The sequence below is a fragment of the Geotrypetes seraphini genome, chromosome 4, assembly GCF_902459505.1.
Source record: "Geotrypetes seraphini chromosome 4, aGeoSer1.1, whole genome shotgun sequence".
Taxonomy (NCBI): Eukaryota; Metazoa; Chordata; class Amphibia; order Gymnophiona; family Dermophiidae; genus Geotrypetes; species Geotrypetes seraphini.
In genome coordinates this window covers 172,379,016-172,394,033 of record NC_047087.1, presented here as the reverse complement: position 1 = coordinate 172,394,033, position 15,018 = coordinate 172,379,016, and the positions used below count along the sequence as shown (strand labels likewise).

The 15,018-nt window shown below is 45.9% G+C and overlaps 1 protein-coding gene across 1 annotated transcript in view; it reads right to left on the bottom strand.

Moving 5' to 3' along the window:
- The window catches only part of SF3B3 (splicing factor 3b subunit 3), a 307,537-nt gene that overhangs the window by 280,712 nt on the left and 11,807 nt on the right, over positions 1-15,018 (bottom strand). The window contains exon 2 of the mRNA XM_033940443.1: positions 6,293-6,421. Coding sequence (XP_033796334.1) covers positions 6,293-6,362 — 70 coding nt within the window. The 5' untranslated portion in view covers positions 6,363-6,421. The remainder of the gene's footprint in view (positions 1-6,292; positions 6,422-15,018) is intronic.

The window sequence follows — 15,018 nt, the reverse complement described above, 5'->3', positions numbered from 1 at the left end:
ACAAATCATGGGCTGCATACGAAGGGGTTTCATCAGTCGTAAGGCGGAAGTCATTATGCCATTGTATAGATCCATGGTGAGGCCCCACCTGGAATACTGTGTGCAATTCTGGAGGCCGCATTATCGCAAGGATGTGCTGAGACTGGAGTCAGTGCAAAGAATGGCCACCCGGATGGTCTCGGGACTCAAGGATCTACCATACGAAAAACGGCTTGACAAATTACAGCTATACTCGCTCGAGGAGCGCAGAGAGAGGGGGGACATGATCGAGACGTTCAAGTATCTTACGGGCCGCATCGAGGCGGAGGAAGATATCTTCTTTTTCAAGGGTCCCACGACAACAAGAGGGCATCCGTTGAAAATCAGGGGCGGGAAACTACGAGGTGACCAGTGTTCCCGCTAAGGTGCGTTGGCCTGCGCGCGCGCACAAAATATTACATCGCAGCGCAAAGTTTCTCTTCACAGCGCACACACGCGTCGCAAAGGTAAGGGGAGGTAAGGTAAGGGGACGCATTGGGGGGATTGCACTTCCCCACAATTGCCATGCTTCGGTTCCTCTTCTTCCTTCCTTCCTCCCCCCCCCCCCCCCCGCGGGACCCTGCGGCACCATCAACTCTTACTCCCTCTAATGTCGGCCCTGCAGCTCCAGACTTCCTCGCACCTTCTCCCCTCCCCCTTTGGATCGCTATTATTTTAAATGTTATAGCCGCGGAGCTGTATCCATCAGTGGAGATGTCTAACCTCGGCCTGCCCCGGAACTCTTACTGCAACAGTGACTTCCTGTTCCTGCCTAGACGGGCGGTTGCTGCAGTAAGAGTTCCGGGGCAGGCCGAGGTTAGACATCTCCACTGATGGATACAGCTCCGCGGCTATAACATTTAAAATAATAGCGATCCAAAGGGGGAGGGGAGAAGGTGCGAGGAAGTCTGGAGCTGCAGGGCCGACATTAGAGGGAGTAAGAGTTGATGGTGCCGCAGGGTCCCGCGGGGGGGGGGGGGGGGGGAGGAAGGAAGGAAGAAGAGGAACCGAAGCATGGCAATTGTGGGGAAGTGCAGAGCTGCAGGGAAGAGTGTTGCGGTACCCAGCTGGAGGGAGAAGGAAGATGAGGGAGGGAATTAAAGGAGATGCCAGGGCTTGGAGCGTAGGAGGAAGGTATGCCAGTCTAAGGGAAAAGGAAGGGGGAGATGTGAGAGCATGGAGGGGGAACGAAAGATGGAAGAAAAGGAAAGGAGAGAGATGCCAGAGAATCAGGGAAGGGGAGATACCAGACTATGAGGAGAGGTGTGGGAGAGGGAAGGCGAGGAGAGAGATGCCAGACCAATGGGGTGAAAGGAGAGATGGAAGGGGGAGGCATACAGTTTCTGGAAGGGGCATAGAAGGAGAGAAGATGCCATATAGGGGAAGAGAGACGGCAGACAGTGAATGGAAGGAAGAGAGTTACAAGAAGATGAGGAAAGGAGAAACCACAGAAGACAAAGGTAGAAAAAAATTTCTATTTATTTATTGCTTTAGGAGACATGTGTCACTGTTTCTGTGAAGCATTGTATGCAGAGTCCAGCTTCTTGCTGGTTCAATTTAACCTTTGTCTATGTATTTTTATTTTATCCCCCCTTTTACAAAACTGTGAAGCGTTTTTAGCACCAGCCTTGGTGGTAGCAGCTCTGATGCTCAGAATTTTATGAGCATCAGAGCTGTTACCTCCGTAGCTAAAATCCACACTACAGTTTTGTAAAAGAGGGAGGGGTTAGTTTGTGATTACATATTCCTTACTAGGCGAAGGTGTTTTCTGTGTTCTGTGTGTTCGAAAGACATGGTTTTCTGTTAGGATTGACGGTGTAGGATTGATCTGTGCTGGTCTGGCTTGTTTAGTTTTACAATGGGTGTATTGATGTACTGCTCACTGCAATATGTAAGATGCTGCCTTTTCCTAGGTACTCATGTGTGACGTGTGGTTTGTTACTAAAAATCATGTTTTTCTTACAGATGGGGGGGGGGTGCCAAAAAATGATGGGCCCCGGATGTTACATATGCTAGGTACGCCACTGTATGTAAAGATACCAGAAAGCTGGCGTAGCAAAAACTTCTAAGTTTTGAGTATTTAACCCTCCCACAATCTCACGGGCACTCGTTTCAAGTTTATTGAGATTTTGATTTAAACGCAATATCAAATATTTTCAATGCGTATAACAAAAATAAATTTGGGGAAATAAATAAAACCATTTGAACCAGTGTTCCCGCTAAGCTGCGCTGGCGTGCGCTGGCGCACAAAATATTACATCGCAGCGCACACGTTTCTCGTCACAGCGCACGATCGGAAGAGGCGTACGGCAGATGGCAGGGCGGCGAGAGGAGAATCGGGCGAGTTGGCTCATAACTTGCTGGCGCCCGATATTTTTGGCTCACGGTGAAAAAAGTTTGCTCACAACACCCGCCCGCTTAGAGGGAACACTGGAGGTGACACCAGGAAATTCTTTTTCACTGAAAGAGTGGTTGATCGCTGGAATAGTCTTCCACTACAGGTGATTGAGGCCAGCAGCGTGCCTGATTTTAAGGCCAAATGGGATCGGCACATGGGATCTATTCACAGGGCAAAGGTAGGGGAGGGACATTAAGGTGGGCAGACTAGATGGGCCGTGGGCCCTTATCTGCCGTCTATTTCTATGTTTCTATGTTTTCTACAGTTTCCAATGTTGTTTTCAGGCGTCCGTTGGAGGTGGGGTCTTGGATGTCGAAGGGGAGGAGGATGGTTATATCATCCGCGTAACTGAAGGATGTAATGTTTAGGGCGTCTAGGGCCGTGCCTAGGGATGCTATGAAGAGGTTGAAAAATATGGGCGATAGAGGGGATCCTTGTGGAACTCCGCAGGGGTTTGACCATGAGTCGGATAGAAGATCATTTGACTTGACTCTGTATGATCTTGTTTTGAGGAATCCTTGGAACCAGTTGAGAACATTACCTGATATTCCTATGGCATCTAGTATCTGGAGTAGTATGGAATGGTCAACTAAGTCGAATGCTGCTGAAAGATCGAGTTGGATGATTAGTAACTTATTTCCTTTGCTGAGGTGCTGACGGGCTATGTCTAGTAGGGAAACCAGAAGTGTTTCAGTACTGTGATTGGTTCTGAATCCGGATTGAGTAGGTGGTCTTCTAGGTAATTGGCGAGATATTGTGCTACTAGACCCTCTATGAGTTTGACGTATAGAGGTATAGAAGTGATTGGTCTATAATTTGTTGGGCTGTCTATTGGGCCTTTGGGGTCTTTTAGTATGGGAGTAATTATGACTTCGCCAAGTTCTGGGGGAACTGACCTTCCCTTAGGGTGGTTTGCAGTCATAGCGTGAGACCAGCTGTGAATTTAGTGGACGCTGTAGCTAGTAGATAAGGAGGACAATTGTTCAAATCACATGAAGATTTGCTGTATTTTTTGTACAGCCGGTCTAGGTCTGACCATTGTGTCATTGGGAAGTCGGTCCAGATCCTATCTGCTGAGGTGGCTTCGTCTTTTGTGGGTTTTGTTAGTATCTCTTCTAAGATGTTTCGAGAGTTGTTGAATGTGGATCTGATTGTGATGATTTTGTGTTTGAAATGGTCCGCTAGTTGGGAGGCTGTACTGGTGTATTTTTACTAAGATATGCTCATTGTAAAATTAGTGTGTTTGTTTTGAAGTCTTTTTCTGTTTTAGTTTTTTTGCAGATTTTGTGTGTTAATAATGCCTGCAGAAATCTAAAAAGCCTTTTAAAAACAAATGCATTACCGTATTTTTCACTCCATAAGGCACACTTTTTTCCCCCATTCTGACCATTGTGTCGTTGGGAAGTCGGTCCAGATCCTATCTGCTGAGGTGGCTTCGTCTTTTGTGGGTTTTGTTAGTATCTCTTCTAAGATGTTTCGAGAGTTGTTGAATGTGGATCTGATTGTGATGATTTTGTGTTTGAAATGGTCCGCTAGTTGGGAGGCTATACTGGTGTATTTTTACTAAGATATGCTCATTGTAAAATTAGTGTGTTTGTTTTGAAGTCTTTTTCTGTTTTAGTTTTTTTGCAGATTTTGTGTGTTAATAATGCCTGCAGAAATCTAAAAAGCCTTTTAAAAACAAATGCATTACCGTATTTTTCACTCCATAAGGCACACTTTTTTCCCCCAAAAAAGTGGGTGGAAAATAAGGGTGTGTCTTATGGAGCGAATACACCCCCCCAGGTACCTTTTTTAATTGCGCTTTATTGGCAGGAACATTTTGTGCCCCTGCCCTTCCCTCCGTTGACCGCTGCCTCCTGATTTCTTCCGGCAGCTGCAGAGCGGTGCAGAAGGCAGTCACAAGCTTTTCGCGGCCTGCCTGGCCCCATGCTGCTCTCAGAATAGCTTCTGTCAGTTCTCGCGGGACATGAAGCTATTCAGAGAGCAGCGCAGGACCAGGCAGGCCGCGAAAAGCTTGCACCTGCCTTCTGCACTGCTCTGCAGCTTCCAGAAGACATCAAGAGGCAGTGGTTTACAGAGGGAAGGGCAGGAGCACGGAAATCTCCTGCCGATAATGCGCAATTAAAAAAAGGTACTGGGGTGAGGGTGGAAGAGACTGCCAGTGATACTGTGCTGGGGGGGGTGGAAGAGACTACCCGTAATACTCTGCCAGGGGGGTGGGGGGTGGAAGAGACTGCCAGTGATACTGTAGGCCAGCAGCACACCAGTTGTTTTTCAAAAACACATGTTGGCTTTTTCCAGCTACAAGTCACTGACACGTGGCAGCATTGGATCTCCTAAAGGACAGGGCCCCAGTACTCTCTCCAATACTTTTTACTTTGTAATAAAAAGTTGTTTTTAGAGGCTATACTTTATTATTTTTACTTGACTATTTTTTTGATAAGAGTTTCTACTGTTACTTTACTATTATAGCCTGATTCCTGGTAAATAGACCCCTTTTTTCATACAGAAAAGAACCCAGTGCCAAATATAATGGAGAGCATTTCCTGAATTTTAAAGGATGAGAAACTTTGGGGCTGCTGCAAAAAGGGTCTTTCCCATACTCTAAGGTCACTTTGCAATGGCTGGAAAATGGCTGTTTTTTCATAGTCTGATTTAGTGGCTCCTGGACCGTGAAGCACAGGACCTATATGAGCTGCAGCTAGTTAGAAGTCAGAAGGCTCTTGGCCTAGAAGTCCTGGGTGAGAGTTTTTTGGAAGGTATTCAGATTGTTCCCGAGGAGAGGCAGCGTGGGAGCCCTGCTCCGCCCCTCTCCCTGACTGAAAGGGAACATTTAAAAGAGCACAGCAGCCAGCCGGGCCCCCTTTCAGGCCACCAGCGGGAGACAGCGTATTCAGATTGTTCCCGAGGAGAGGCAGCATGGGAGCCCTGCTCCGCCCCTCTCCCTGACTGAAAGGGAACATTTAAAAGAGCACAGCGCCAACGGCGCTCAACCGTTTGCCGCGCCGACGAAGGCGCGCGACAAAGGCGCATGCGCCTGCAGTGAAGCGCCTGCAGTGAAGCTAACAAAGCAACAGGCTCCAATCAGGTAATCACTTAGATTTAAGCACAACTAACTTGTTGCTATACCTTACCATACGCATAGGTTGAAATACCTTGTTAAACTTAATTCGTGGGTAAACCTTGTTATACTTAATTTGTAAAACCTGTCCCCCGCCAGGATCAGGTTATCAGTTAGCTTCACTCTCAACTAACCTGCTGTACCTAGTTATACTTAACAGTTGGTATACCTTGCTATACTTAATCGGTTGGTTTTACCTTGTAATATTGTATATTACCTTGTAATATTACCTTGTAATATTGCTATACTTAATTTTGTTGGTTGTACCATGTAATATTGTATTCATCTCACACTATCCTGTTTAAACATCTAAGAGCACTAAGAACAACTCTCACCACTCAGGCATAGGCAATCCAAAGAGACAGATAACACCAATAGAGCAAAGAACTCCAGAACCATCACCCCTTTTTACTCACAAAAATGGCAACACGCACATTTAAACTCATCCTAGTCCTACTACTGCTCTCCCTACTCATAGAGAAATGGAAAACCGCAGGATACCACACACATTCTATACCCATCCTCACAACACACAGACTGGTTCAACCCAACACATATATAGCATTCAAGGAGTAAGTGCAGTCTGTAAAAAAAACATATAATGCACACATAATATATGTAAGAATACATATTTTTGAGCATTCGAACACCTAACTAGATAAGTATACCTCCAGGAGACAGTTGGGAAACTCTGATTGAAACTTATTAATCTAAAGTTTCACAAAATCAAAGTCTAGAAGAAAGGCACTTACCTGAAAAGTTGCCATGAATAGCATAGCTGATGCCAGTGGCTCTTTGTAAAGTAATGTTGTATAAGAACATGATGGTGGTACGATAGTAAAAACACCACTTTCAGTCACTCACTCAATTCTTTCCTCACTCTGTATTGGAGAAAAAAAACAAGCAAAGTATAAAGGCTCAAAAGTATAAAGACTCAATGCGGTGGTAGTATTCATCTTATTCAGCACAGAATACTAGATTAAACTTAAAGGCAAAACTACCTACCACTGAGGAAATCCTGAAGAGGTGATAAGGGGAAGAAAAATTTCATTTTAGAATAAACTTACCTGCTGGCAAACTTGGAAAAAGGTAAACTTGGGCTTCAATAGGTTATTTCATTATCCGTCTCTTTTACTTTTTTAGTTCAGTACTCTAATTTTTCAGCAAAATCAGTATAGGTAATAGGGTAGCCTTTAGAGCAGTGTCTCGCAAACTTTCCGGCCGGGGGCACACTAAATTCAGTGCCCCAGCCAGAAAGCACCCAAAAGTGCTTGAAGGCCCATCTGGCCACAACCGCTTTGGTGCAGGGATCCGGGAGGTGCGGGGAGAGATGCCGGCCAAAAGGAGAGTCACCTGCGCCAGCTGACTTCCTACAGGATATGCCTCTCACTGCAAGAGGCACATCCTGTAAGCAGTCAGCCTGCGTGGATGACTCTCCTCCTCGCCAGTGTGTCGAGGCATACCCAAAATCTCAGGAGGCACACATTTTGCAATATACTGCTTTAGAGTCTCTTTTAGGGTTTAATATAAAAAGTACTTTTATCTAGATTAGTACTTTAGTTTGCATTTCCCAGCATAAGATCAGATCAAATTAGGGCACAGATAGCAGTTGAGAAGTCTCTTTAGTGTTTAACTCCCTCCCTTCCACCCTTCCCAGCTCCAATCTTTCCAATCCCCATCTTTAAATGGGGAATGCCGCTGGGCTGCCTACTTGGCATGACTGATAGTAACATTATGCATCTTACCTGATAATGTTTGTTCCTTTAATCACAACAGATGAATCCAGGTGAGTGGGTTAAGTCCACCTACCAGCAGACGGAGATAGTGAGCACAAAGTTGAACTTTGGCATACATGCGATTAGAGGTCTGCGTGGGAACGGGGATCGTGGGAATCCCGCGGGTCCCGCAGGGTTCCCGCAGGAATCCCCCCTAACCCACGGGACTCCCAAGGGGACCCCCCTCTGGCCCACGGGACTCCCACGGGGACCCCCCTCTAGCCAACGGGACTCCCACGGGGATGGAAGGCTTTGGAAGCAGGGTTTGTTCATAGAATATAATGGACACGTCAGCCTTAGTAAAAGACGAGCTTTATAAGTTAATTACCTGAACAGAAAACAAAAAAAGAGTTTCACCAAAGAGATTCCACAAGGAAAACAGCAGCGTAAACACAAAAGAAACTGTGGAATTGATGATCCTGTCAGAAGTAATTGCTGCTTTTTATGGGGACGGGCGGTGATGGAGGTAATTCCTTGCGGGGATGGGTGGGGACGGAAAGGATCCTGATGGGGACGGAGAGAATCCTGGCGGGGACGGGCGGGGATGGGTGGGATTTCTGTCCCTGTGCAACTCTCTACATGCGATGATATGCTCACTGTGATTTAGTATTCCTCATAACAAAGCAGTAGAAACCATCAAACAGGCCTAACAGCACAGAACTCCTCCTCACACCTGTTAGATCCACTTTGAGTTCGCCCACAAGGCAAAATCCTATGGAATAAAGACAAAATAGAAAGAATCAATGCAACAAAGGGCAGGGCTATGGATTCATCTGCTGTGACTAAAGGAACAAGCATTATCAGGCAAGATGCATAATGTTACTTTTCTTGTCAACAGCAGCAGATGAAACCAGAGAATTGGGACATAAAAAAGTAGTCCATAGTAGGGTGGGATATAGATCAGCACATAGCCAGAAGGTCCAGCAAGATGTGAGGACCTCCTAGATCGCAATAAAAATGAAGGATTGGCCAAATGAGATGAGCTGCGTTCCAAGAACAGCTAAAGATCAAAACAGGTCACCTGCCATACCAGGGAGAAAGCAAAAGAGAGAGAGGGCTGAGCCCCGAAGGGCATCAGTCTAGAAATGAAACCGCTCCAAGGAGACAAAGGGCAGGCCACACAGGACAGGCTATCCCACCATACCAGGAACTACACGATACCTCAAAATTACTATGCGATCCCCCGGAACTACCTGCACAAGCTGTCAAAACCGCACTGTGGTTGACAGCTCTCCACCCCACCACCTGGGTAGCCCAGTGGGTGCTCGACATTGAGCGAGAGATTTGTGTAAAGCAGGCAGTCAATGGATCACCATGTTCAGAAGGAGAGCATGTCAACAAGCAAGCAGTAAATGGAGCACCATGTCTGGAAAGAGAACGCACCAACCAGATACGCAGAGCAGTGCCCTACAACCAGAGAAGAAGAGCAGTAAGATGGCATCCAGACCAGCTAGAGATGTAAAAAGCTGGCAGCTACATGCGCGAAATAGGCATCCAGACCAGCCAGATGGAGACATGTCAAGCAGGAAGCCCCTGTGGCAGTTTACATCCGAAGATGGAGACGCGTGAAGCAGGTATCCACTGTGGCACCAGCAAGTGGAACAACACTCTACCTGAAGAGAGGGCCAAGCTAGTCCAGCCAGCAAATTCGCTCTCCAGAGATGGAGAAGACTAGCAGCAGAGCAGTGCCAAAATGACCAGGAGCTGAGTGCCATGCACTTCCTGCCAACCCTGCACCAAGGACAACAGCTCAAATCTGGGTCATGTCTCGATCTAAAAGAGTCCCTGGACTCTATGGGGCTATGAGTGAACGAAAAAAGGAGCAAGACCTCCAGAGATGGAGACACAGTCAGGTAGCATGCCGAACTGTAGACCGCCCAGAAAGGAAGAGAAGCACCCAGAGACAACATAGTAACATAGTAAATGACAACAGATAAAGACCTGAATGGTCCATCCAGTCTGCCCATTAGTTATACCCACTAAAAATTCATGATTAAATTAACTTGTCTCTTCTTTGATATTACTGGAAAATAGACTGTCAAGTCCACCTGGTATTGTCCTAGGTTCCAAATAATGAAGTTGCCGTCCAAGCTCTCTCGAGTCTATCCAACCATCCTGTTTGCAGGATATCTTCTATAAGACTGGCCAGTAAAATCCTCATGTTCCAAGTTAAACACGAGAAGAGGGCAACTAACACAGCTGTCCACATCCGAAGATGACGGTACATGAAGCAGGCATCTAGAGAGGCATCATACATCCTAAGATGGAGACGCACTAACTAGACAATCAGAGCAGCATCCAACATCCGAAGATGGAGCTAAGCCTAGTGGGCTACCACACCACATATTACAGCCGAAGAGGGAGCCACACCAAGCAGGATGTAGATGCACTAAGGAAACATCCAAAGTAGGCATCCCAGCAACATTCAAGCTCCAAATTTGTAGATGCACTCAGTAAGCATCCAAATCAGCGTCTGACAGCCGAAGATGACCATGACAAGTAGGCAGCCCAGAAAATTCCCCATCCAAAGATGGAGCCACGCCAAGTAGGCTTCTAAAGCGGTGGTCTACTGCAAAGATGGAGTCACCCCAAGTGTGTATCCAAATCGGCGTGCCACATCCAAAGATGAAAACATGCTAGGCAGGCATACAATGTGGCGCTACACGTCTAAAGGGAACTCGAGAGGTAGGCATCCAAAGCGGCGAGCTACATACCAAGATGGATCAGTGCCAAGCAGGCAAGAGGAACCACATAGTACATCGAAGGGTAGCTCATTATCAATTGGGGAGAGAAGCCTCGCTCCGCATCCAAAGATGTAACTGCGCCTAACAGGCAAGTGGAGCTGTATTGCAGATTCAGAGAGGGAGCTGCACCAAATCTGTAAGACCTTACTTATAACTCTGATAGATCATACAGAGCATCCACAGTATACTTCACCCCAGAAAGGAGGATTTGGGGATCTTCCCCAGCTATCAGATCTGAGGCCTGAGACAGACGAGTGTGACAAGCACATGCCACAAAGGAAGACATGACTGCACCTTAATCCTTAGGACTAAGGCTTCAAATTGAGGCTTGAGGAGCAAGTCCATTTGCTCCTCAAGGTCTTGAGGATCCTTTAATATCAACCCTCCTTCACTAGGTAGGAAGGTTAATTTAGTAACCTGCGCCACCAGCGAATCCACTTTTGACTAAATAAACAGCAGCAGGAAATTTAGCGCCAATGGATATAGCTTGGCCATAGTTTTAGCCACTCGAAGGGATCCCTTTGGCAACTCCCAGTAGTCAGTGACCAGCTTAGTGATGTCCGGATATGAGGGAAAAAAACATGGTCAGAGCCACAGAACTCCTCATAACTGAGCATTGAGAAGAAGCTGGCGGGATTTCCAGCTTTAATTCATGCAGTGAGATGGAAATAACACTCAAAAGCATATACGCCCTGAACAACCGGGTATTCCTCCTGATACAGTGTTGCCACCACCTCTTGACCGCTGTCCTCCAGAACAGAAGTAGACTCTGCCAGGGAGACTTCATCCTGGGATAAAAGTGGCATGTAATCAGACCCGCTATCCTCCCAGTCCGTGACAGACTGACCCACCTGGGTCAAATCTGTATCCTCCAGTGAGGGTACCTGTCGAAGATAGAAACCCTGCACCACCAAAACTGGTGTGCAGCTAACAGCTGCTGAGAACAGATAAGCATTCCACATAAGGCTAACAAAATCTGGAGTGAAGCCTTGCACTGGGGGAAACTGCAATCCCCTGCCAGTCTTTCTGGGCTCTGCAGTCCCCATGTGGCCAAACTTTTTGGTACATGAATTCCATTAATCCATTCATAATGTCAAGGGCAATTTTTCTATCTAGAAGATAATATCACAGATGCTTGGTTTTGCATTTCTCAAAACTGTAAATTTGTGCCTGCAGAGATAACATGCTGCTGCTTCACAACAAAAATGTTGTAAATACGTGGAGCTGAAAAAAAGACCTTAGCCCCATTGTTTCTTTGCAAATCAATGTACACAGAATCAACCCCTTACCTCTTAAATGCTAAGTTTATATATCTGAACGAGGGAGGGGCAAGCAGTAAAAATGACAGTGAATCAGTTTTTTACTTCATCAAAAATTACAAAGACCAGGGGACACAAAGTTACAGGGAAATACTTTTAAGACCAATAGGAGGAAATATTTTTGCCACTCTGAAAATAGTTAAGGTCTGGACTCATTGCCAGAGGATGTGGTAACAGCAGTTAATGTAGCTGGTTTTAAAAAAGGTTTAGACAAGTTCCTGGAGGAAAACTCCATAGTCTGCTATTGAAGGAAAAATTATGTTCTTACCTGTTAATTTTCTTTCCTTTAGTCACAGCAGATGAATCCAGAGACTAGTGGGATTATGTCCATTAACCAGCAGGTGGACATAGAGAGAACTGATTTGTTCTCAGCTTTATTGGATGCACAGCCTCCTGGCCAATAGTTCTTCTCAGAGCAGCAGAAACCAAACTCAGTAAACTCCTTTCTCACACATGCGATACACTAAAATCCAATACTCAAAAAACAAAAATGTAACCCAGCAGAAAAAAACATGCCCGAGCCGTGCTCAAGAGCGACAAAAGCTGAAAACAGGGTGGGGCTCTGGATTTATCTGCTATGACTAAAGGAAAGGAAATTAACAGGTAAGAACATAATTTTTCCTTCCTTGTCATCAACAGCAGATGAATCCAGAGACTAATGGGATGTAGCAAAGCAGTCCTAACGTAGGGAGGGAAATAAACACCACTCCACTAAACCCAATATACGTACGGTTACATCATAACGAGACCAACATCCAGACTACATCTCCGGCTACCCAGACAACAACAACTAAGATAGTGTGAAATCTTTCACTTCCAATGCCCTTCAGCTAGCATTTGTCAAAGGAGATACCAAATAAGAGAGATTATGCAGCCCCTGATTATCCAGATACTAACCCTCAATAAACATGCGAGGAAGCCCCTACATGGCCTAAAAGCACAAAGCTACAGAAACCACGGCGGCACTGCCTCCCACGAACAGAACGACAGGACAGCACCTGAATATCGAGAGTCTAAGGATCCAGACGAATTTCTGGCAAGGGAATCTGCAATATCCCTATCCCTCAATGGTCCTATCCCATGGCCAAACCAAGACACTCAGGAAAGGTCACAACCATATAACAGACCTCTTTCCCCTTGTAAAGGTCTAGGGCACCTAGCCTGTAAAAACACACAAGGCAATGACTCACAATCAAAAGAAGAGACATCTCAATCTACTCAAGCAATAAATAGTAGGCTGAGCAGAGGCGAACTGCTGACAAATTGAAGAAGAAATCCTCACCTAAGAAAGGAAAAGACCCATACACCTACATAGAATGCTTCAGGAAAGGCATGATCGAATCCAGCCTCCACCCCCTACCAACTTAGTCCTACTGAAGGTTGCCGAGCTAGACTGGAGAACCTACTAAGAAAGCTGGTGGAACATAGAGGAACCAAATTCACTGATAGGTGTATACTTGACACTACTGGAGAGAAACAAATTCGGTTCCAGGTAGAGTCGTACTGACTGGGTAGACCCTATCCGAAGTGAGATAGTAGAATGTAAACAATCTACATTATCTATGCTATGAAGATAACAAAGAAACCAAAAGCCACCATGCAGATGGAGAAACCCCGGTCATCAGGGGAGACCAGTCTTCATTGCCTAAGTATGCTGGAGCTAGCCCCAAAATGCTCCACTGAGCCCATGTCGGCTCCTTCAGCTGCTGAACCCCTGAACACAACGAAGAACAAACTCACCTGCACTAACAAGGAAGGGTCACCTGAAGGAGCTGGAACAGTCTCCCGAATCTTAAGAGAACTGAAGCCCCCCCCCCCCAAGGTGAAAACAGCTGTTGAAAGCTGCTACTGCCAATACTGTGCCTGATTGGTTTTTTTTCTATGTGGGAAAGGAGAAGCAGCAGAGCAGGTACCGTATAAATTAGGGAAAGGGACCTATGGTGAGCAGGTATTACCCTGAAGAAGGTGAGGCAGGGAGCTGGGGGGCCCAGGTATAACCTCTAAAGCTGGCACCGATCAGCCAGAACACCCCTCTTTCCAAATAGCCAGGCATGGCTTGAAATCCACCCGCAGAATCCAGGAGCTGTGAGGAACACATTCATCAGCCTGCTGGAGATAGAGTATACTGATTGGCCAGGAGGCTGTGCATCCAATAAGGCTGAGGACAAATCAGTTCTATCTCCACCTGCTGGTTGATGGACGTAATCCCACTAGTCTCTGGATTCATCTGATGTTCATGACAAGGAAACAGAACTGGGGGAAGCTACTACTTGCCCTAGGATTGGTAACATAGAATGATGCTACTATTTGGGTTTTGCCAGGTGCCTGTGACCTGGATTGACCGCTGTGGAAACAGGACCTGGGCTAGACAGACCACTGTTCTGATCTAATATGGCTGTTCTTATATTCTTAAGTGAAAACTTTTGAACAGAATACTCAAGTCTTTGATCTATGTGTGTACCTCCTGAGGTTTATCATATTATTCTCTCCTAGGAAGAGAAAACCTATAATGGCAGAAGGCCCAAAGAGCTGACTAGCCTCCAAGGGCAGACTGGGAGAAGAACATTCTTAATGAGACTGTAGGCAGGTGCAAGAAATAAAGGACGGGGTAGGGGTCCAGAATGACATACCTATCTACTAGAAAAGATATTAGCAAGGTAAGAGCCTAGTCTCTTTTTCTAGTACAATAGGTGTGTCAGTCTGGGCAAGCGGGACATACAAAAGCAGCCCCAGGAATCTAGGGTGGGATGACTGCGCCAGCACATAGCACTTAGGATCCAAAGACAGAGTCCTCCCTCAGCAAATGTATGCAGAGTGGACCAAGTCTCTGCCCTACAAATCTCCTCGGGGGAGACAGCCCTAGCTTTGGCCCATGATGAAGCCACAACTCTGGTCAAATCTACCTTCATGGAGACAGGGGACTATTCCCCACAAAAAATGTATGTGGAGGAAATAGCCCTGCGGATCCACCTGGAAATTCTGGTCTTGGAAGCTGGCACACCTCTTCTAGCTGAATTAGTTAGCGCAAAAAGATGGTCAGAGAGCCTAAACTCGTTGATGACCTCAAGATATTTAAGAAGCACTATTCTCACATCCAACTTCTTTAAAATCTGTTCCTGTTTCTTGGAACCTATGGACTGGAACGCTGGTAAAGACTGCCTGGAGCAACAAAAATTAGAGCGCTTGTCCAGAATGACGCATATTGCACTAGAAATTGCGATTTAAAAAGATTTACCGGTAAATCAAATCCACCCCACTTAAAACACTGTAAGTGATAAGATGTTATGTAAGTTTGAGCCTTTTTATCCCCCACTTCATTTTAACCTAGTCTCTGATGTTAACACCTTCTCACTGACACTTCAATAACAATTGGTTTGCTGTGCTTAGTGCATTGCTATCCTTGAAGATTACGTATGTGCAAAACTAATCCATTTGGAGAAATTTCCCCAAAAGAATACCAGATAAAAATGAGACAAAAAAGGCAAATCAGGATGACAAAAGCATACGAAGAAGAAAACAGGCTAAACTGTAAAATTAGTTGACAAGACAACCCTCCCCCAGTATATATACTGTATAGGGCAGAAGAGGAAGAGCAGAGAAGAAATTGCAAGACTCAAAGATTTTGAAAAATGATGTGGAG